A 23,632-nucleotide genomic window follows, 5' to 3' on the forward strand; every position below is an offset into this window, starting at 1 on the left:
GTCGGGATCCATCTGAAGATCTTGCGGAGCATGCGAAGGTTGTGGAAGCAAGATGAGGAGACGGCGTTGACTTGTCTGGTCATCGATAGGGAGGAGTCCAGGATGACGCCCAAGTAGCGTGCGTGGTCCGTTGGCTTGGGTGCGGTGCCCAGGGCCGGGGGCCACCAGGAGTCGTCCCATGCGGAAGGCGACGGTCCCAGGATGAGGACTTCTGTCTTGTCCGTGTTCAACTTCAGGCGGCTGATGTTCATCCATTCGGCGACATCTTTCATCCCTTCGTGTAGGTCGGCTTTGGCGGTGTCGGGGTCTCTGGTGAGGGAGAGAATCAGCTGGGTGTCATCGGCGTAGGAAATGATGTTGAGGTTGTGTTGGCGTGCGATGGCAGCGAGGGGTTTCATGTAGATGTTGAAGAGAGTGGGGCTGAGCGATGATCCTTGCGGGACGCCGCAGATGACTTCGGTGGCCTCAGAGCGGAACGGAGGGAGGCGTACTCTGTGTTCTGCCGGAGAGGTATGAGATGATCCATTCCAGAGCAATCCCCTGGATGCCGGTGTCGTTGAGGCGTTGGACTAGGGTGCGGTGGCAGACAGTGTCAAATGCTGCGGAGAGGTCAAGGAGGATGAGTGCCGCTGTTTCACCTTTGTCGAGCAGGGCTCGGATGTCGTCGGTGGCTGCGATGAGGGCGGTCTCGGTGCTGTGGTTGGCTCTGAATCCGGATTGCGATGGGTCGAGGGATCCGTTCGTCTCGAGGAAGGCGGCCAGCTGCTTGTTGACGACCTTCTCGATGACTTTGGCAGGGAATGGAAGGAGCGAGATAGGGCGGAAGTTCTTGAGGTCGGTCGGGTCCGCAGTTGGTTTCTTCAGTAGTGCGCTGAGCTCGGCGTGCTTCCAGCTCTCCGGGAAGGTGGCTGTGTCGAAGGAGGCGTTGATGATGTCTCGGAGGTGGGGTGCGATGGTAGAGGCGGCCTTGTTGAAGACATGGTGGGGGCATGGGTCGGTCGGAGATCCGGAGTGGATGGTGTTCATCATGCGTGTCGTGTCTTCGAGGGTCACTTTGGTCCATGTCTGGAGGATAGCGGCGGGGTGCGTAGGTTCGGTCGATGGGGGTGGAGCGCCGAAACTGTTGTGGATGTCGGCGATCTTGCGGTGGAAGTACGAGGCGAGGGAGTCGCAGAGGTCCTGCGAGGGAGTGATGTCGTTGTTGCCGGTGCTGGGGTTGGAGAACTCCTTGACTATGTTGAAGAGCTCCTTGCTGTCATGGGCGTTCTTGTCCAGTCGTTCCTTCAAAGATTTCTTCTTGGTGGTGCGGATGAGCTGGTGATGTCTGCGGGTGGCGAGTTTGAGGGCGGTCATGTTGTCGGTGGACTTGTCGAGGAGCCAGGCCTTCTCGAGGGTGCGGCAGGCCTTCTTGGAGTCCTTGAGTTCGTCGGTGAACCAGGGGGCCTTCTTGCTTCTGGGCCTGGTGAGTGGGTTCTTTAGTGGGGCGAGGTCGTTGGCACAGGAGGTCAGCCATTGCGTGAGGTCGAGGGCTGCTGTGTTAGGGTCCGTTGTCCTGACAGGTGGGTTCTGGCTGAGGGAGGTGGTGAGCTGGTCGACGGTGATCTTGCTCCAATTTCTGTGGGGAACCTGCTTCGGGTGGTGCTGGACCGTGTTCTTCTTGAAGCTGAAGTGGACGCAGCTGTGGTCAGTCCGGTGCAGTGGCTGAAGGTGATGTGCTTGCTGGATGAGAAGAGGGGGTCGAGCATGTGGCCGGCGTAGTGGGTGGGGGTGTTGACCAGTTGCTGGAGTCCGAGGTTGGCGATGTTGTCCTGCAGGGTGGTCGTGTTGCGGTCGTTGTGGTTCTCCAGGTGGAAGTTGAGGTCTCCGAGGAGGATGTAGTCGGTGGAGGGGAGGGCGTGAGGGCTGATGAAGTCCGTGATGTCTTCGCAGAACTGTGCGCGTGGTCCCGGGGGGTCTGTAGATGAGGGTGCCTCTGAGGGTAGTCTTGGGGTCGGTGTGGATCTGGAAGTGCAGGTATTCGGCGGTGTTGAATGCGTCGGTGGAGTCAGTCGAGATGTGAATGGTGCTTTTGTGAGCGATGGCGATGCCCCCTCCGGTCTGGTTGTTGCGATCCCTCCTGATGATCTTGTAGCCGTCCGGGATGGCTATGGCGATGTCGGGGGGCTGAGGAGTCGTTCATCCAGGTTTCCGTGAGGAAGGCGACGTCTGGAGATGCGGTGTCGAGGAGGTTCCAGAGTTCCACGGCGTGTCTGTGGATGGAGCAGGTGTTGATCAGGATGCACTTGAGGTGGTTGCTGTTGTCCGTCTTGGTGGGCGTGGTGCTTGTTCGGAGGCAGGAGAAGTTGCAGGATCGGCAGACGAAGGGTCCATGGGTGCGTCGCGGGGACGCTTGGTAGCATCCGGGGGCTCGGGCGGTTTTGAGTGCGATGAGCGTAGCGAAGTCGTAGGTCCTGCGGGGGCGCTGGCGGGGGCCAGGGGGTCTGGCGCTGGGCGCGGTCCAGGCGTGGACGGGCTTACCTTTGGAGCACCTTCGGCGCACATAAGGCGCTCCTGCTGCGCGCGGTCGCGGAGGGGGTGACCTAAATAAGGAGCAGGGAGGGAGGGTCAGCGGGAGGCGGGAGCGGGGTGGCCAATGGGCAGGGAGGGGGGGCGGGCCGGAGGTGGAGGCGGGAGTGGGAGGAGGCTCCTGGGGCAGCGGCGGCGGGAAAAACGGCGGGAAGCGGCGGAGCAGGCAGGAAGTCACCCGGTGCCCAGCGGAGGTCAGCAGGTAGGAGGAGTGAAGGCAGCGGCGTGAGGAGCGGCCAGGAGGCAGCAGGTGTTACCTGGAAGGCGGGAGGCGGTATCCGGAGGCAGGCAGCGGCGTCGGGTAAGTGGCGGTAAAAAGATGCGGCGGGAAGAAGATGCGGAGATCAGGCGTCAGGCAGCGGAGGCAGGTAAGTGGCAGAGCAGTGGCGGGGAGCGTCCGTTCTGCGAGGCATTGGGAGGGATCCCCAAGATACTGTATGTGGAATCCTTGAACTGTCTGAAGGACCCACACGTCCCCTGTGATGAAATCCAAGCCTGGAAAAGATATGCCAGCTGCCCCCCGCCCCTTACTTTTAATCGGGAAGAAGGGAGAACACTCACCGGGGCTTGCTGCTCCTCAGAATCCTCTGCCTTTTCCACGACGTCCTGTCATGGGGTAGATATTCTTGAACCGGGACTGGTCTTGCCCTCTTTGAGGGTTCTGGTGGGATGGGCGGCTGGTCGAGCGGCCCCTACCTCGACCGGCTCCATGGAAAACACGAGGGAACACTTTCCTAATAGAAGTTTGGGCTTTGTCAAGGGAGGTAAAGGTGTTGACAAATTTGCCTAGCTCCTTGACAAATGGCTCCCCAAAGAGCCCTTCCTGCGGAATGGCCCCCTGCCTCCGAATCCGCTAGGTCGCCCAGCTTGGGTCCACCTTAATCAGAAAGGAGCAGCGATGCTCCATGGACAGGGCACAATTTGCTTTGCCCAAGAAAATAATAGCCCTTTGTCCCCACCCCGATAGTGTCTCAGGGGAAATTGAGGAGCCTGTCAATTTGCCCTCTTCGGCCATGTCCAGAATCTTAGTGAGAGGGCCCAAAGTATTCAGAAAATTGTCCTGGCATGCCCACCCGGACCTATCAATTTCCTTCTTGGGTTCCCTTGTGAACTTTTGCAAGAAAGTGGCCATACGTGGGTCAATCTCCGGGGTGAGAGCCACTTTCCCCTCTAGGGAGGGCGAGGGCACTTGGCCCAGAGGCAATTACGGGCCCCTTTCTCCAGTGGCCTGCAGATGCGCCCCGCTGCATAACTGGCGAATTTGTCGGCCGGGGCCCATTCGGGGGTGAAAGATGTAGTCTGGCTCGAGCATGTCTGACGTGCCCTGGATGGCCTGTTTATCCGTTCCTCGCCGACTAAACACGTGGCTGCATCACGAAAAACCCTAATTATAAGAGGGAAACTATACAGCGATATCCCCACAAAGAAACTACTTAAAGTCCGTGGCAAGATAGCCTAGGACGTAGGAGGTGCGGCTTCAAAATCCCGAATATTTCATCCCAAGGTCGTTCCATATTTTGCATATGGTCTTTTACAATTCTATTGGACCAAAAATAGTGACTTCTTACAAATAAGGACATTATTCTAGGGAAAAGAAAGGGAAACAAAAAGGAAACAAAAGACTAAAGAAATGGAAGAATAACCATAGGGCTGCCCAGACTATTTATAGGAGTCTTCCATATAAGAAAATTGAAAACTACTGGCCCACTCAGTATGGACGGTAGCTTGCCTTAACTAGAAGAGGTACAGACTTAACTATTGTGCAAGTCCCTCGTTCTTTTTAAATCATTACATGAGAGTCAAGAGTGTGGTCTTGAAAAAGATGGAGATATAATTAAGCCATTGAAACGAGTCGACGCCTATTTTTCTACACAAAACTGTTTACATGGGCGACAGTTAACGAGTACTAAGCACGAAAAGTACCTGGTTCTACGTCCTACATATTGTTATTACGGATGTGTAATATTCTTTATGACGTATTGTGTTTGTCTATATTAGTGACTCAATTTTTATGGTTTTTAGTTATTGTGATTTCGTATTTTTATGAACTTAGGTTGTTCGCTTTTATTGTAAGCTATAGGGTATTTATGTTGAATTAGTCTGTATGAAATAACTTTTGTTTTTAATATATGTTGAACAATCAATAAATTTACCTATGAAGTCATATTTTTATAAGTTTACAATTTTGTTTTGTGTATTCCTGATTATATGTATTACAATCTTCCTCGGCATGGATGAATGAATGAGATTATAGGGTCTGAATGAGGGTACTTGGGGAATAACTTTCACGTGCACTCAATTATTCGGTCCAAAGGGTACTTTTTTCATTTACTTCACAGTGCCCTACTCCTTTGGTTTAGAAGGGGCCCCTCTTTTTTTAGATAAGCTGGGAGGTGATAGTCCTCTTCATTCCCTGCGGCATTGGGAGGATCCGCATCAACGGGAGGAGGGGAACTCACATTCCCTACAGGCAAGACAGGATGGCTGTCTAGGAAATCTTGTTAGTCTGTCAAAGGCATCCAAGTCCACCCCCGAATCGTGGGCCTGTGTGGGAGGGGGGTGGTGCTGTTTCTGCTAACGGGGGAAACCCCTGGGGGCGGGGAGGCGGAGTGGGAGGCAGTAGCTGTGGGTTCAATTTTTCAAAGGCCTGAGCAATTTGGCAGGAGAGTCTCTTCTCTAACGGGGTCATGGCCTCCGCCACTACTCGATAAATTGAGGCGTCTGCATCCTTATAAAAGTCATCATCCCAAGGAAGGTCAGCCAGAGGGCCTTCCATCCCAAGGGAGTTATCCTCGTAATACTTCTCGCTAGTCGTTTATACAGAATGGACTAAGGCTAATCAAGGGGGGTCTGGGTGACAGACCACAAGGCCTTTAAAAGAGGTGACAAGCTATTTTATTTGGGCGGTTGGGTGTCAGCCTACAACTTTGTGCAAGTGCCTTGCTAAAATTAAGGAGGTTCTCAGCCCTGGGATACTGAACGCTGATGCACTAATTTACATTTGGGACCGGCTGGGTTAGTGTTCCCTCGGGCCTCTGGGGCCTAGCAGTACAGACCCAGAAGGGTGTTGCACCAAAACCATACAGACCCTGCTGCCAATCTATTGGTTTTAAGTTCACAGGCAGTAGAGCGGTCAACAGAGCAGTGCGCGATCGACCTTGAGCTCATAAAGCGGCTCGATCGGCTTACTGATCCCACTGGCGTGTCCTCCTCAGCCCGGCAGCTCAGAAGACCGGGCGAGCTGAATGAATTCCTCTGCAAGGAATTCAAACGTGCGCGCCGCGGCCTCTCACCGCCTCCAGCGCCCTCAGGTCGGCAGCACCAGGACAGGCTGCGCAGGCAGGAAAACGCTCCTGCGGCTGAACGCTGCAAATGAAAAATTCACGAAGCGTGCAGCACAACAGACGCAGTGCACCGCTTAAACAAGGCAAACAATTTTACATTCCGATAATGCAATTAAAGCACAGTTAACAGCCGAAACAGAACAACACTGAAGGATAGGGTACTTATCTCGGCTGCACAGCAGTGAAGAAATTGTGAAGGGCCGATGAAGGACTATGTCAGGGCTATGGGCCTCCTGATTGGCCATTATAAGTTTGTTCTCTGGTAGGATATTGTTTTTCACTACATTTTCCCAAGTGTTCATGGGAAATGTAGTTTGCTTTCTCTTTAAAGTGATAGCTGCTGTAAGAATAAAGTGAAGAAAGAAGGCATAATCCTCGCCTCCAGTCCTGACATAGAATTGACACCAAGGCAATAAGTTCCAGATTTTGAGGTAGGAGTGCATTCTCATGGTCTGAGAGCTCAAAGTACTTTTGGCTAAGAAAAGACATTACATTTCTAAAACTTCACTTAAGTAGAGATGTTTGCTCAGAAGGCCAGATTCTGCACCATGTACAAGACTTCTAGGCTGGTAATTGCTCCGGTTGAAAAGTCACGTTTGATTTCTTTATGCAAACATTATCTGAAAGCGGTAAAATAGTAATTTCATTTCGCCCCTCAAGGCTGTTTCACATGCCAACCCCCATTACCCCTCGGCTGCACACCACAAACAAGAATTCCCACCAGCCACAGCCATAAGAAAAATTATGATACTATTATGCAAAACAGTAAGTTAGTCCATCAAGCTGGATATATGTGAAGGGTTGTTAAAGTGGTTACGGTAAGGTGATTTGAAGCATATTTCTACACTGCATTACAAATGTGCTTGATTTAGTAATAAGTGCTGGGTAGGATTGTGATATTTCTTGCACCAAACCGTCCCGGATGGATTGGAGCAAGGATTCGAAATAGGGACATCGTAGTGTAATATTGGTCTTAAGAAAGATAGCAGTAGTAAGGTGTTGCAGCTGTCATGATTTTTCTACCTACTAAAAGGATTATGAATGAGTGTTTGTGGGTTTTGCCATTGTTTAGTCTTATGACATGCCTTGTGTGTGGATATTAATGCAATTTATTGATCTCTGTTCTCCATTCTAGATTTTCTCAATATTTTCCTTTGCTACTTGTGGCGGTTACAGTGGAAGCACATCAATTAATGTTACTTGCCAATCCCAAATCAAAACATTTTCTGCATCCTTTGGGTACCCTTTTAGGTGAGTGTACAGTTTTTTTTCTTGGCTTGCAATGTTTTAAGTGTTTATAAAAAAAAAAAAATTAACGCAAGCTTTTTTTTCACTTTATCTTCACTCTCATTAATTATGTTTGGTAAGTACTCCCTGGAAACTAGATTAATAACTTGGGATACATTGAAAAAATGAAAAGCACAATTAGTTAGTGAGAGGCAGGTAATTATGAAGGTTCCCATCGCAATGGCAGACTGTTCATTTATTACCAATAACATCAATCCCTTGTGTATCTTGCAGAACTGAGCTGTGAAGCCTCACCAGTTGATTCCCCAGTCAGGCTTGTAAGGAGTTGTTCATATTTTTTGAGCCCGGAGTATGACTTGCTCAGGATTTTTTTCATAAGGTTTCTCCTAAGCTATGTGTTGGGACACGAGAGACCTGTTCTTGGCTCAGTACAGCATCCCTGGTTTCTTGCATCCCTGGTGTAACAAGTTTCAGTTCACTCTTTTGTATCTTTTGCCACTGTGCACCGGGTAATCCTGCATGTTCGCCCAAGGCTGCAGACCAGAGTTGAGCTCTGGTTTAGTAGGGCGGATCAAAGGCTGTACTTATGAAAGTGACTACTACCTACTCCCCAGGTTGAGAAGAAGTGACAGCAGCAAACAATAAAAGTGATAGGAAAAGGACTCTTTAATCTAGGAAAAGGACACTTTAATCTGTCTTCCAGTATTTGGAGAGGAGCATAGCCTTTTCAATTAGTCTGCCAGTTTTTTTTCAACCACGTCTGTTACTTCATCTGAGGGATGTGGCTGGTGCACATATATTTGCTTCATAGATATGTTGCAGTGTGTGTGTGTGTGCACTGTGTGACTGCACAGGTAAAGGTATCAGTTTTGTTATGCTGTGTTAGATGGTTCACACAATGGAGAATGGAGAGAGCATACCAGACAGATATGTTAATTGTAGAATCCCATAGAACGTGTCTGAAGGCCATTTAAGTGTACCGGGCTTCAATGAAATAAAGGTAGACGCGCCTTTGAAGAGTAGAAGCCTTGCCACTCTTCTACCTCAGAGGTATGCTGTAGATCGTTTTGTGGAGTAAATGTGTGGAGGGACCTGTTTTTCTGTGCTATTATCTCACAGCTCACAAGACACTTATAGGAAAAACTCTGCTCTACCCTGCTGCGTTCCAGATATACAGATAATACTTGACTGAATAGATAGGGTTAACAGGGACTAGATCCGATGACACCAGACTTAACCCATAATTAACTGGACCTGGGTGGAGTAACTCATTCTAGTATGCTAGCCCAATATATGTATTGGAGAGATTCCCCAAGTCAGTGTGCCAGGAAATCTCATGACTTGATTTGCAGCCAACACCAGTGTGCTGGAAAACTTTGAAAGACACCAGGATGGGATCTCGGATCTTTACTCTCCTCCTCAAGTCAGGGACCGATCTGAACAACCTTCAGACATCCGGCTGTGAAAAGCTGTTGTGAGGCGGTTTGTACGAATGAGCTGTGATGGCGAAGCTGGGGCTATTGAAGGGGTCTGGAAACGTGCAACTGCTTAGAGTAGCCTGTAGGCCAGCAACTGGGGGAGGGAGCTATGCAAAGAAAGGACTAAAGCACCAAGCCCGAGAGTGAAGTGACGAGGATGGAACTACTTGTCCAGTGCTGTGTTGAGCCATTGTGGTCTCTTCCCTGCTAAACTAACATCTTGCCGGGAAGGCTACCCTCAGGTTCGTCAACATGGAGAACTGGTGCTGAGAAGGAAAGGCCAGGTGGGTTGGTGCCTAGTCCGTACAAGTTGAGGTGACCAAAACCCATAGTCATGGGGCAATAGATTGAATCATGCCATCAATGAAGTATACTAATGCCAGGCCTAGCAAGTTTCAGGCCTGACATCTCGGTACACAGACACTGAGTGCCAACCCTGGCTTCTCTAGAAACTATGTCCCCTCAACATATCGTGATAGGGGTTGACACTTTGGCACCAATCAAGCTTCCACCCAAAAGGGACCAGAGTGATCTCCATATACTTGTAGGAAGATGTTAATAGTCAGCCCAACTCTCCATGACACCCTCCTCGTAACTGTACATGGAGAGAGAGGGTGGGAGATGGAAAAAAAGGGAAGTGGGTCAGCCCAGTGAGAGTTCCCAAGAAGGGGGTAAAAGGCTTTGCACCTACAAGAAGGATTTACACACAATATGAATATCAGACTGCATCAGCTAACTCAAGATATATTGATCAGGAGCAGACTGGGGTGGGACCTGATCGCACAGAGGCTTGTTTCCTCCAATCTTTGGTAATATTTCACTAATGATAACCACATACTTCTGATTATCTCACTTAAACTGGGCATACCTTCATCTGTGTTATTAAATGTTCTGTTTAGTATTGTGTAGTAAATAGAATTAAGTGCATGTCTTCGTCAGTTATTTCTGGCTCTGGGCCTCAGTCTTGACACAGCAAAAAATATTCCATGCTTAGTAGCTTATTGGGCCTAGAAAGCAGATGAATTATTTTAGAGAGAAAAGGACCTGCTGAACTTCACCAGTGATCCGGTAGGGAGGTTCGTTGATCTTAACGCACCTCCAGGCTAATTGAAGGGGAGGACTTAAAGGAAATCTTCATGGAACTTTGAATACATGTTCAGTGATGCCAAATAACCAGCTGTTCTAATAGTTAATGGCTATTACTGTGTGACCATAGAGGCAAGCTTCATTGGTTTGTTCACCACTTATTTTAAATGTGCAACAGAAAACACTGTACTTTATTTGGTATCCTTTACTTCAGCATCGTATGCTTATTAAAGAAGCACTTCAGAGTATGCAAGAGCACCTGGGAAAGTATCTCACTCAGTTTGTTTTGCTGTCATGATAAAATGCCTTGGTTCACCACAAATTAATGCACTAATGCAAACATTAGCCTATGTTAATAGTTTCTTCAAACCCTTCTCGATGATTTCTCTCTGTAAATATATGAAACGTGATTGATGGTTTCAGCCCACTGTTATTTGATTGTGCTATGCATCTCTTCGTTTTTGTACACCGAACTATAGAAGCCAACCCTCCAGTTCAGCTTATTATGCTAATTATTTGGTTCGTGCCTCTAAGAGGTTAACTAGTAGTTTAGCTAGTAGATGAGTTTTTCTCTTTTAAAAAGTATGCTTTCCATGCCCTTGTCTTTAAAGCAAAGTTTATGGGGCAACTGGTAGTTAAGAAATTGGTGAGATACTTGTCATTGCTACCAGTGTTGGAGAATACAAGTGGATAATGTTATTGGGAGTGCTTAAAGAGTTTCTGTCCTCGCTATCTGGTCAAGTTCCACAGTGACCCAAAACATATAGGTCTTGCATTGCATGTGATTTCAGAATCTATGTTGCACTCAGTCATAAATATTGTGTAATTGCCAGCCCCCTGCAGCCATTTTCTTTTTTTAGGTTAGGTATCCTTGCCAAACTTTTTCACAATCTAAGAGAAAAGGTATCTCGCTTGGAATTGTTATTGGTGAGACCTGCATGATGTATGGAGTTTACAGTTAGCACCAGTTATCTCCTTGTTTTATTGGTACATGATGTAAAAGTCATCACCCCCGCCCCCCCCCCCTTCAAATACTTCACAATCAGTTATAAACATAACTTGAAAAGCATAGGAGTACAATTAAACATTTCATTTAGATGTCTTTACAGTGCTGTGTCATGACCTCCATGCAGTCTGTGTATTTTGCGACTAAAAATGACAGTAATGGTGGTAGATTTGCACAGACTGAACACCTCATTTGCTTATTTAGCTTTAGTCAATTCTTACATATGCTGCTATATAAAGGAACACCCATCAGGAATTGGTCAATTGATTCTTCTTTGCCAGTACAATGAGCATAGCTGCCAGGTAGCTGCCCACTAGACTTCTATGCTTTAGTATACTTGTCAAGTGTATGATGTAATGATACTTCAGTCAGGAAGAAGGATTAGAAGTACATTTATTCAGAGCAAGCAGGGACATCGGATCAGCTTGATGTCTAGATGTAACTGTCCTAGTTCAGAACTAGAACCTACTCTCAGATACAACGATATAATTTAAGATAACAAAAGTACAAGAAAGTTATTAATATGTGAAACATTTGCAATACAGGAATTAAGATATTATTCAGAATTACAAAAGTATAAGAAAGTTATCAAAAGGAATAATATATGAAACACCTGTGATACAGGACTATCTTAAGATACATGTTTGTATGTTGTATTCCCTTCTGTACAAAATTAAAAACATTACATATCGTAGTTTCCATATTTTGTTGGTAATCTCGTCTCTCTAACAAAGCGTGTTACTTTCCCAGTTTTGCTTCCAGAAAGTGGGAATTTTCCAGAAGATTGGGTTTCAGTAGTGGGGGCACTATTTTTTTTTTTTTTTTTTTTTTTTTGAAAACCTTTATTTCAAAATTCAGGACACAGCTATTCAGCCGACAGCCCGGAGGTTCGGCAGCATTGAGAGTTGGATACAGTGATGTGTCCCCAATACAGTTCAAAGAGTAATACAAAGGTCCAATTTTAAATAAATACAGAAAAAACTCACAGCAAACCCCAGCAAGGCAAGAGCATTGAAAGCCCATGGCGAAAGCCCCCAGGGGAGGCCGGACCCCACTCATCTACTAGTTACAAGACTGTGTACGGAGGAAGAAGGGGGACAGCAGAGGCCCAAAACGGGTCCTAGAACCCAACTGTGCTGGAAAGTAGGTCAGGGGGAAAGCTGTTCCTCGGGAGGTTCCAGATCCGGGGCAAGACATATTCCCCCCCTGTATTGGTTCCACCGCCCCCAGATGGCATGCCACTTCCGGGGGCGACCTCTAGAGCAGTAGACCGTCTTCTCCCTAAACATGCTCCAGTCCATGTTCTCCTTCCACGCTGTCAGGGTAGGGGGTCCCGAGGAGCCCCACAATCGCGCGATGTCCCTTTTAGCAACCATGTTACCCAGAGTCACCCATTGGGTCTGCGCCTCATCGAGGTCAGTGGGCCCCCAGACGTTCAGGAGGCAACACCGCGCCTCCGGCTGTACCGCCGTGCCCGTCACCTCCCCCATAACTGCATGGACTCTCCTCCAGAACTCCACAATGACACAACATTCCCAAATGATGTGCAGGAAAGTACCCACCATACCACATCCCCTTCTGCACAGGCCGTCCTCCGAGAATCCCATGTGGACCAGCCGTGGCCCCGTCACATACACCCGGTGCAGTATTTTAAGCTGCACCAGCCTCAGACGCGACGGGATCGCAACCTCCTTAGGAGAAGAAACCGCTGACTGCCAGTCCTCATTATCCAACTCAAGGCCATCCCTAGTCCACTGTTCTCTCAGCCCCAAAAGCATGTCTGCCCGGACATTAATCAACTTCTTATATATGAGCGAGATCGTGCTCTCGGGCATATGACCATCAAGGACTCGGTCCTCAAGGGGAGAGGACTCCGGCACCTTCTCACCCTCCACGAGGACTGATCGGAGGGCGTGACGCAGCTGGATGTACCTGAAGTACTCTGAGGGCCCTAGCTCATACTCAGTCTGCAACTCCTCGAAGGACTTCACCCTCCCCTTATGCAGCACATCTCCCACCTATCAGGTCCCACTTATCAAAGCCCTTCGTATGCCAGAGTCTTCCCAATCTTTCCGATTCAAACAATGGGGTAGCGAGGGTGAGCCTATCCTTCCAGCCCAACGAGTCAGTCGCCATCTTCCATACACGCACCGCCACACCTGTGGGCCCCGTGAGGGACGAGTCTAGGGACCGCGAATACAACGCCCTGTAGTAGTTGCCGCCACGCAACAGCCACCTATCCATGGCATACCCAGGGCTGAGGGCAGGGCCATAAAACCCATGGTTGATCGCGCTCAGCTGCGTGGCCCAATAGTACCGTCGGATGTCTGGGAGCGCAATGCCCCCATCGTACCATGGGAGCGTCAACTTTGAAATAGCTATTCGCGGCCGCCCATCCCACAGCAACGTCCGTTGGAGGCCTTCGACCTCCCGAAAGTATTTGGCCGGTACCCAGTCCAAGGTGTTCTGGAGGGCGTAGAGGAAGCGGGGAAGAGACATCATTTTGAACAGGGCCGCACGCCCAACAAGGGAGAGCGGCAGCCTCCGCCAACCTTCAACATCTCGCCTCAAGCGTGCCAAGGGGGGGAGCAGATTCCTCTCATAGCGCACAGCAGGATCCATGGATATAAAAATCCCCAAATACACGAAGCCCTGCTGGGCAACCTGTATCGGACATGTTCTAGGGATCGGTGGGACCTCGCCACTTAGAACGTACAAGTACGATTTGCCCCAATTAATCACAAGCCCCGAGTTCCTACCGAACGATGCGAGTACGTCACAGACCACTATAAGTGACTTCTTAGGGGAGGCAAGATACAGCAGGATATCGTCGGCATAAAGCGAAATACGGTCCTCGTGATCAGGCGACCACCGAAGGCCCCGTATATCCGGATGCCAACGTATCCACGCAGCCAACGGTTCAAGGGCGAGGGTGAACAACAGAGGCGACAGGGGGCAACCCTGCCGAGTACCCCTACCAAGCTGAAACGGAGTAGATGCCCGACCATTCACCACAACATTCGCTAGTGGCCCCTCGTACAGCAACCGAACCCAACTCACAAAACCGCGACCGAAACCAAACTTGGCCAGCACGGCCCATAAGTATGCCCACTCCACCGTGTCAAAGGCCATCGTGGCATCAAGAGATGCCACAATAGCCGGTTCACGCAGCGTGCCCGCCCTGGCGATGACGCCATGAAGACGCCTAAGGTTTAATGCTGTGTTTCGGTGCGGGATGAAGCCAGATTGATCCGGGTGGACCAAATCGCCAAGTACCCTAATCAAACGGGTAGCCAGGAGTTTGGCCAGAATTTTCGGCTCAGCGTTGAGGAGTGAAATGGGCCGATAGGAGGCGCACCTATCTCGGGGTTTACCCTCTTTATGTATGACCACGATCGACGCCAGCCGCTGATCCAACGGAAGGATCCCATCCCCCCGCGCCTCCAAAAACATGGCGCGCAGGTGAGGGGCGACCCTATCCGGGAACAGTTTGTACAGGTCGATCGGCAGTCCATTCGGTCCAGAGGCCTTACCAGAGTTTAAAGCGCGAATCGCCCCCGCCACCTCGTCAACCGTTATGTCACCATCCAAATCGTCCCTATCTATGTCAGAGAGGCAGGGCAACTCGATATCACGGAGGAGATCAGACGAGTCCTCGGGCGGCCTGTCCGACACCGAGGAATAAACCCTACGAAAATACTCCGCGAAACACTTCACAATCCCCTCAGGTTCCACAATCGCCTCTCCCCACTCTCCCGTCAACTCTGGCACCACTCTATTGACCCGTTCTTTCCTGTCCAACCACGCCAGGAGTTTCCCTGCCTTATCACCAACGTCATACAGGCGGCCCTGTTGTTCCCTACTGAGGGTCTTAGCGGCGTTCATCACCAGGTCCCTATACTCCGCCTGCTTCAAGCAAAGCTCATGCAGCGAGGACTCTGTAACCTCCTCCTCCATAGCCCCCTCAAGGGCCGCGATCTCCTCCTCCACTTGCCGCACCTCGCCATCCCTCCGATTCTTGGCAGCCACCACCAGGGAGAGGGCTTCCCCCCGAAGGACAGTCTTAAAAGCTTCCCACAGCGACACCGCCGAGTCCACGGTTCCCAGATTGTCCTTAAAGTAATTATCTACCTTCTTTACCAGGGCGCTGCGCATCTTGGGGTCTCGGAAATACCATGAGTTGATGGGGGCCACCCTCCCTCCTCCCTCCCGACCTAGATCCAGCCGGATCCACACTGGCGAATGGTCAGAGATACCGCGTGCCATGTGCCTCGCCTCCGATATCAGCGAGGCATGTGCGGCCAGAGTGAGCAGGTAATCAATCCTGGAGAGGCTACCATGCGCCCCGGAGTGAAACGTGTATTGACTCTGTGTGGGGTGCCGGAGCCTCCAGCAGTCTATCAAACCAAACGTATCCAGGAAGTCTGGAAGCCATTTCTGAGCCCCCCCTGTGTCCCTGGGCGGGTATCTATCCAACAGTCCGGAGCCCACAGCGTTGAAATCCCCTCCCACTACCAGCATTCCCCCCGGGAGAGTCAGCAAAGCCCTGCCCAGTTCAGCAAATGTGGAGGCCTGCAGGGCCGGCGGGACATAAACCGAAACCAAAGTCCTTTCTTCCCACCGCCCCGCCACCGCCACAAACCTCCCCCTATCGTCAACAATGGTGGAGTCCACCTCAAAAGGCAACGATGCTCTAACGAGGATGCCCACACCCCTGGACCCAGAAGAGAATCCCGAGTGTGCAATGAATTTATACCCCTTCCTATTGAGGGCATAGCACGTATTACCTATGAGATGCGTTTCCTGCAGCAGGACAATATCTGGCATCTGGCATTGAGCGTTTCAAAAATTGCAAAACAATCCCCCTCTTGATGCGATCCCCCAAACCATTAACATTCCAGCTTATAACACTTAAACCTCTACCCCCCATCCTCAAACGGAAAGAGGCCCACCCCACACCCGAGGAGCCACCATGGAACAGCCCTGAGGATAATCATCATGCCTTGCAAAAATAAACCCCCCAACAACAAACTCAAAATCCCAAAAACTCCCCCCACCCTGCACCCCTGCTGCAGCTTACAAAGCCCCCCCAACTTGCAGTGTGCCTGTCGCCCTACAAAAACAAAAAATCTACAAAAAGTACCCTAAGGGAGGAAAAAAGCACCCCTCGCCCTCCCGCAACCCTCCACAGTTACTGCACTCTGTTCAAGTCTTCAAGGATGGTCAAATCAAGTCAGGCCGGCTCAGGGATATCAGCCCTGTCCATCCCGGCCACTGTCTCCATGCTCGGCTGTGTCGTCCCCCGTCCGTCGCCGGGGCAAAGCGTCCAGCCATTCGTCAGCCATAACAGGAGAGTCAAAAAAGAATGTCCGATCTTCATGCACCACCCGTAGTCTGGCAGGGAAAAGCATGGCATACTTCAGATCCAGTTCCCGAAGTCTCCGCTTCACCCCCAGGAAGCTCTGTCTCTGTCTCTGCACCTGCTGGGTGAAATCCGGATAAAAATTCACCGACGCATTCTGGAAGGGGACTGGGCCCGTTGCCCTCGAAGCTTGCAGGATAGCGTCCCGATCTCGAAAATGAAAGAGCCGGGCGACAATCGGCCGCGGCGGGGCACCCGCCTTGGGCCGCCCGCCCGGCACCCTATGGGCCCTTTCCACCGCGAAAAACTTTCCAAGGCCCTTAGGCTTCAGATGATTGAGGACCAAATCCTCCACCAGCAGGTCCGCCGAAGCCTCATCCGAGGACTCCGGGACCCCGATGACGCGCACGTTGTTGCGCCTGGCCCGGCTCTCGAAGTCCTCCAGCCGGCGGGCGGCGAGGTCACTCTCGGCCCTCAACTTCCGAACCTCGGTCTGCAGATCCGCTACATCATCAGTGAGGCCCGTGGTCTTGTGGTCCAGGTTCTTAACGCGTTCGTTCGTCTTGCCCAGGTCCGAGCGGATCAGATTGACATCTACCAGGATGGCATCCACCTTATGCGCCAGGGCCTCGAACTGTCTCCCCATCGAGGACTGCATCCCGTCGAGCGCGCCCATGACATCCTGTAGGGAGAGCTCCGGTGTCCCAGGCGAGTCCTCCTTCTGGGCATCCGGCGCCTGGCTCGATCCACTCGGCGATGCTTTCAGGAGGGCGTAGCGGTCCATACTGTTGACTTGGGAATACGTTCCCCGCCTGGTGGACTTAGTCTTCAGCCGATCCCCTTCTGCTTTGCCCGACATAATGGACTCCAGGCAGTGCAATGCAATTAAGACTGTTCCCTCTCAGAGAGAGGAATAAGGAGTGAGCAGGTCTGCCTTGTGCTGCCAAAGTAGCCCGCCGAGCGTCCTTGGGGTAATAAAGCCACCCAGAGCTCTACAGTGTCCGGGCAGACAAAGGGGACGAAACCGAAAGTGAAAGAGCGAGGACCTCCGTCCGACAGTTCACACCTCGCCAGGCCGTTGTTGATCAACTAGGAGTCGGGCATCCTGCCAACTCTAGCCCCTGGCATCCCCGGGAGTTCGGCCGCAATCTTCCGCCGGTCGTAAGTCCGGTTCCCGATGGGCGATCCGACCGTGGGTAGCATCAATCGCCTCCCTGACAACTCAGCAACACGGTGCCATGCATACCATCAGGATTAGAGACAGGATAGTCGACGGAGGGCGCGAGGGTCTCGGGAGCTCTAAGCTCACGCGGCCATCTTAGTCAAGCGCTAGGCTCCTCCCCCCGTGGGGGCACTATTGACGGATTGCGAAGGAGAGTCTTGATTATCAATTGTGGTGTCTGTGACCTCGTCCCACATCCAACTCATTGATGAAGCAGCTTTTCACACTATCTCCTTGTGATTTATTTTGCTATATTTTGACAGTTTATTATAATGCCAAATCTTTCCATCACTCAGTTTCGTGGACCTGGAATAAGGTTTGACCACACGTAGAGGCAGAGAATATTTACTCTGTCCTTTTTTAACTTTTGAACTGAGTTTCACTTCAACCCAACCACCTTTCTTTAGTTCCACGTCCCGTGTAGTATGTGTTTTGTCTAAATAGCTTTTACTAGTTCATGCATTTTCCTTAAATTGGACCTGGCAACCGCTGGTGACCATTTGCCACGAGTTTTCATGGTGTTCCATGTGACATTGTCTTTAGAGAATGGTTCTCTTCCTCGCAAGATTCTAAAAGGGCTGTACCCCGTTCCAGTTGGGGTGATTTTGTATGCCCAGATAGTGCTAGTAAGTTCTTTTTCCCAGTTTTTCCAACATTCAATGAAGCCTGTATGCTGCCCATAATGACTCTATTGAATCTTTACACAATACCATTCCCAGCAGGATTGTATACAGGGGTTTTCTTACTTTTAATACCATTTCTTTCCAAAAATTGGATGTACTTGTCGGAGGCAAATTGTGGCCCATTATTGCTTAGAATTACTTTGGGAATTCCTTCACGTAGGAATATGCTTTCTAGAAATGTTATGACTTGTTTCGTGTCAAAATATCTCTGGCCATTTTGACTAGTCATCAATAATTACTAGAACATATTTGTGGTTGCCATCCTCATCGTCTATTGGACCAAGCCAATCTATACTTAGATTTTCTCAAGGATGGTCCAGAAGTTGCCTGGTGCCTAGAGTGGGTTTGAGTACCGGCTGAGTTTTATCAGAATCTTGACAGATGGAACATTGTTTGACAAATTTTTCGATTTCTTCATCAATACCCGGCCACCAGTATAGCATTTTTAATCTAGATTTTAGTTTAAGGATACCTAAGTGACCTTCATGGTTTAAATCCAATATTTTCTGTCGTAAAGATGCAGGAACAACAATTCTTTCTCCTCTGCAAACGTATCCAGAATTGTCAATAGAAAGTTCATTTTGTAATTCCCACATAGCTCTCAATTCTCCCTGACATTCGTTTTTGATGGGCCATCCTCGAGTTATGAACATCAATGCTTTGATTAGAACTTCATCCTGTTTGAACTCGTTATTCCATTCTTCTTTTGAGATTGCACTTGCTTGATCATATATTGCTGCTAAATTAAAATTATCCCATTCGTTGTGTTCCAGAGGCTCATGTGGTAGTGGAGATCTGCTTAAATAGTCTGCAACCTGATTTCTTTTACCTGGGAGGTATTCCACCTCATAAGTGAAATCCAAGAGTTTAATATTCATTTTTGCAATTCTTGGGGTTGCCTTTAATACACCATCAGAAGTTAAAACTTTTAGTAGTGGTTTGTGGTCGGTTCAAATGATGAATTTAGTACCCCACACAAACTGCCTGAATTTCTCCATTGAGCACACTGTGGCTAGCATTTCTTTTTCTATTACAGAATATTTTTCTTCTGTTGGAGACCAGGAGCGAGAAGCGAATGCAATTGTCACCTCTTCACCACTTTCGTTTATTTGAGACAAGACTGCCCCCAAACCTTCCACTTGCATCAGTTGTGATGATACTTTGCGCCGTGTTGTCAAAGGCTTGTAGGGGAAAAGCTGAGACAAGGTCATTTTTTATTTTCTTAAAATCCTCATCAAGTTTCTTGTTCCACAAAAATTCCTATTTGATTTTAAGCGATTGTCTCAAATTATAAGTTTTTGCGGCAAAATTCTGTACGAATTTTGAGTAAAATTCAGCCATCCCAAGGAATGATTTTATTTCATCCTTAGATTTGGGTACTGGTGCCATTTGTATAGCCTCTATTAAGCTCTTTTTGGGGGGAATACCATTACCACTTACTTCATGTCCTAAGTAAGTAACAGATTTCATTCCGAATTTACATTTTTTTAGTTCAGCAGTTAGACCTCTTTCAGCTAATATGTGGAGAACACTTTTTAACCTTTCGTCATGTTATTTTCTGTCTCGACCCATGATTAATATGTCGTCCTGAAAATATGTTATGCCTTTCAATCCTTTGAATAGTTTGTGCATTAATCGTTGGAACACGGCAGCAGCAGAAGCAAGGCCGAAAGGCATGTGCACGAAGCAATAGCATCCAAAAGGAGTTATGAATGCTGTTAAATTCCTGCTGCTGTCGTGTAACTGAATTTGATGGTACGCCGATGTTAAATCGATTGTTGAAAACCAATTAATTCCCTTAGAATGCGCAAGTAATTCATCAATCCTTGGTAATGGGAATTTATCAACTACGATGTTTTTTTGTTTAGGTCTCTCAAATCAATGCACAGGCACAAACGGACATCCGGTTTGCGTGCTACGACCAACGGAGCAAGCCATTCAGAGCTTTCTACAGGCTCTATAATCCCTTTTTTTCACTAATGAATCCAATTCAGCTATAACGCCTTCTTTTATGCTGATACGAATGTTTCTTGCTCTATGGCAACGTGGGGTCGCATTGTCTTTGAGGAATTATCTTGTGTGTAAACCCATACAGTTTTCCTACATTACCGGAAACAACATAAGGAAATTGTTTCACCACCTCATTAGCTAAACCATTGTCAAACTCTTCAACAAGCATAACTTGATGTTCGAGGCATATGAGCTGCAGATTACACACTTTTGCATAGATCGCCATCTGGTGTTGAGCCCGGATGTTTGCAGTTTGTTTTTCCTCTTGGAAAGTCTTTGGAAGTTACGAGGTCGGTGACTCCTCCTTTGGATCGTATTGCGCATGGCCTTCGGCTCCATCCTCAGATTGTTTTTTTTCCGCCATCGGGCTCGGATGTGATCTTCGCTCTCCGGTTCCGAACAGCTTCCAGTTCGACGATCGACGCGCAATCCTCACCCCAATCGCTGTATTGTTTCGATACACGATCTCTTCAATCAACGCGCCTTCTCATCGACACAAACCTTCGGTTCGTCGTCGACGGCGGCCTTCGGGCCTACCCAGGCTCCGGTCCTGGCTCATGGAAAGAACTCCATTTAAAAAGTTTCCCCACACCGATCTTCATGAGGTATGCAACCTTTGCCTCTCCCCAGAACATGAGGCTCGAGACTGTCCGGCCTGTAAGTCTTTCCGATCCAAAAAGACTGTTCGGGACCGAAGAGCCAGAAGGAACATGGCACACTCCTCGACGTCAATTCCAGTCGACATCTTCGGAGACGACATCGACTATCCGGAACATCATACCGAAGAGGACCTCGTCAGCGCTTCCGAAGCAGACGATGTGGAGGACATCACTCCGGCGCAGAGGGTCGTGAGTACCAACCTACCCCCTCCCACACCCGCGCCGACACCCAAAAAGGCTTCGCTCACGCCTTCGCCTCTGGGCCTAGGTAAGACCAGAGACACTGCTTCACACACCCCACCTTCGGGCCCGGTGAAGAAGCCAAGTAAGCCTTCCAGCGTCTTGGGCTCGAGCCAGCCTGCCAGCGGTGGTGAGAAACACCCTTCGGCACCGTAAAAGAAGACTGCCTCCACCTCGACACCGAGCTCCGCACCGAAGCCCTCGGGGTCGAAACCCAGCCCTTCGGCACCGACGCCATCTTCGGTGCCGACCAAACCACACAAGGCCACTGGCACCGACACTTCCAAGCCGAAGCCCATCTCGGCGCCGACCAAGAGACCGGAGGGTCCCAAGCCGGGTTCTAAACATCAAACCGGCACGGAAAAACCAAAAAAATCATCGGGCCGACGGACCAAACTACCTTACCAGAGCTATTTACACCGGATCCCTTGCAAAAAACTCTTACCAAGGATCCAAAAACTGGACATTTGACACTCTCTACTAATAAGAGACATTTGGAGAAGCCTGCTCCACCTCCACCTCCAAAGAGGAAGGACTCTGCTACCTCTCCGTTCAGAATACCTTCCCCCTCCACCTCCTTCTCCACCTCCGTTCTCTCCATTCTCTCCACCCCCACCTCATCGTTCTCCTACTCCGTTTCCAGACGTTGATGATCAGGGGGACCCATATGATGATACAGGGGGGTGTGCCACAAGACCCCACCCCTACAGGATCTCCAGATCCATGGGACGATTACAATATACCAGATATCCCTAACGTCCCACAAGACGATATTAACCCTTCTAGACCATCTCCACCAGAAGATTCATTAGGTTTTAACCATCTTCGATACTACACATAGGTCCACCTCCATACTGCCCATGCTCAAAGGGGTGGTAAAGCATGCGGCAGAAGTTTTTAAAGACCCAGTTAGAGCCAGGGTCCTTAACCCATGTATCGAAAAGAAATACAAACCTGCTACCTCAGATCCCTCTTGCATCAGAGGACCAGCGCCACTAGATTCCTTAGTGGTATATACAGCACGTAAAAGGGCAAACTCACACGCATCAGGTGATGCACCACCACCTGACAAGGAGTCAAAACTGCTAGATGCTTCAGGCAAACGCACAGCATCCAAGGCCGCCAACATATGGCGTATAGCAAACACTCAGGCACTGCTGGCCAGATATGACAGGGCTCATTATAACGAATTAGAAAGCATAATGCACCATCTCCCTGAAAAATATAAAAGTAAAGCCAACGAGTTAATTCAAGAGGGTAAAACAATTACAAACACCTCTATACGCTGTGCCCTAGATGCAGCAGACACAGCCTCCAGGGCCATTAACACCAGCGTCCTTCTCCGTCGTCAGGCTTGGTTAAGGGTATCTGGGTTTAAACCAGAAGTACAAGCCTCCATCCTTAACCATCCCTTTCACCAGGAACATCTATTCGGGCCAAAGGTGGATGAGGCCTTAGAAAAGATGAAAAAGGACACGGATACCGCAAAATCCATGGGGGGCTTACAGTCTCAACCCCCCCCCCCCCCCCGACGCTCCTTTCGCCGCTCATCCTTTCGGAGTGCATCCAGAGGCTACTCCTCAGACACAGCGTCCACATCGTACAAGTCCCCTACTCAGACCACCTTTACAAAAGGTTACCAAAGAGGCGGCTACAGGGGTAACAACAAGGGCAGAGGCAAAACAAACAACGCCTGTTCTGCCACGCCTACTACCCAATGACTTCCCCCAGACCATTCCACTTCGGTCGGGGGCAGACTCAAAAATTGCCTTCATGTCTGGGAGACCATCACCTCAGACAAATGGGTGACCCAAATAATTTGGTCAGGTTATTGCCTGGAATTAACATCTACCCCCCCCCCCCCCCCCCCAAACATTCCACCCAGGTAACGCCCAATGTCACAAGAACATTCCACATTGCTGAAGCAGGAGGTAATCTCCCTCCTACAAAAACAGGCAATAGAACGCGTTCCTGTCAATCAACAAAATTTGGGGGTCTACTCCCTATGTTTTCTAATACCAAAAAGGGACGAGACTCTACGAGCCATTCTAGATCTCCGGCCCCTAAACACATACATACACTCAGACCATTTTCACATGGTAACGCTTCAGCAGGTACTTCCGCTCGTCTCCCAGAACGACTTTCTCACCACACTGGACTTGAAAGACGCATACTTCCACATTCCAGTACACCATACTCACAGAAAGTACCTCAGATTTGTAGTGGACGGACGACACTACCAATTCAAAGTGCTCCCGTTCGGAGTCACAACAGCACCACGGGTATTCACCAAGTGCCTAGCGGTGGTGGCGGCACACATCAGAAGACTGCACATTCACGTCTTCCCATACTTGGACGATTGGCTGATAAAAGCCACTTCATACAACCAATGTGTACACTACACCGCCACCACAATCCAACTACTTCACCAACTAGGCTTCACGGTGAACCACCAAAAGTCCCAGCTAACACCATCCCACATAAAACAATACCTCGGTGCCACCAAAGACACCTCAAAAGCAATAGCCTACCCCAATCCGGCCAGGATTGCAAGCATTCAGGCTTTGCTGCAAAAATTCATACCTCAACACTCCCTTCCAGCACGAGTTTTTATGCAACTGATAGGGATGATGGCCTCTTGCATTTTTCATAGTGCCCCACGCAAGACTCCAGGTGCGTCCTCTCCAAGAGTGCTTAGCGCGCCAATGGAACCAAGCCCAGGGGCAACT

At 49.6% G+C, this 23,632-nt stretch overlaps 1 protein-coding gene across 1 annotated transcript in view; it reads left to right on the forward strand.

Moving 5' to 3' along the window:
• SYPL1 (synaptophysin like 1) overlaps positions 1 to 23,632 on the forward strand; it is a 255,826-nt gene that overhangs the window by 96,145 nt on the left and 136,049 nt on the right. The window contains exon 3 of the mRNA XM_085654139.1: positions 7,045 to 7,160. Within this exon, the coding sequence (XP_085510265.1) occupies positions 7,045 to 7,160 (116 nt within the window). The remainder of the gene's footprint in view (positions 1 to 7,044; positions 7,161 to 23,632) is intronic.

This window comes from Triturus cristatus, chromosome 4_1, assembly GCF_964204655.1.
Source record: "Triturus cristatus chromosome 4_1, aTriCri1.1, whole genome shotgun sequence".
NCBI lineage: Eukaryota > Metazoa > Chordata > Amphibia > Caudata > Salamandridae > Triturus > Triturus cristatus.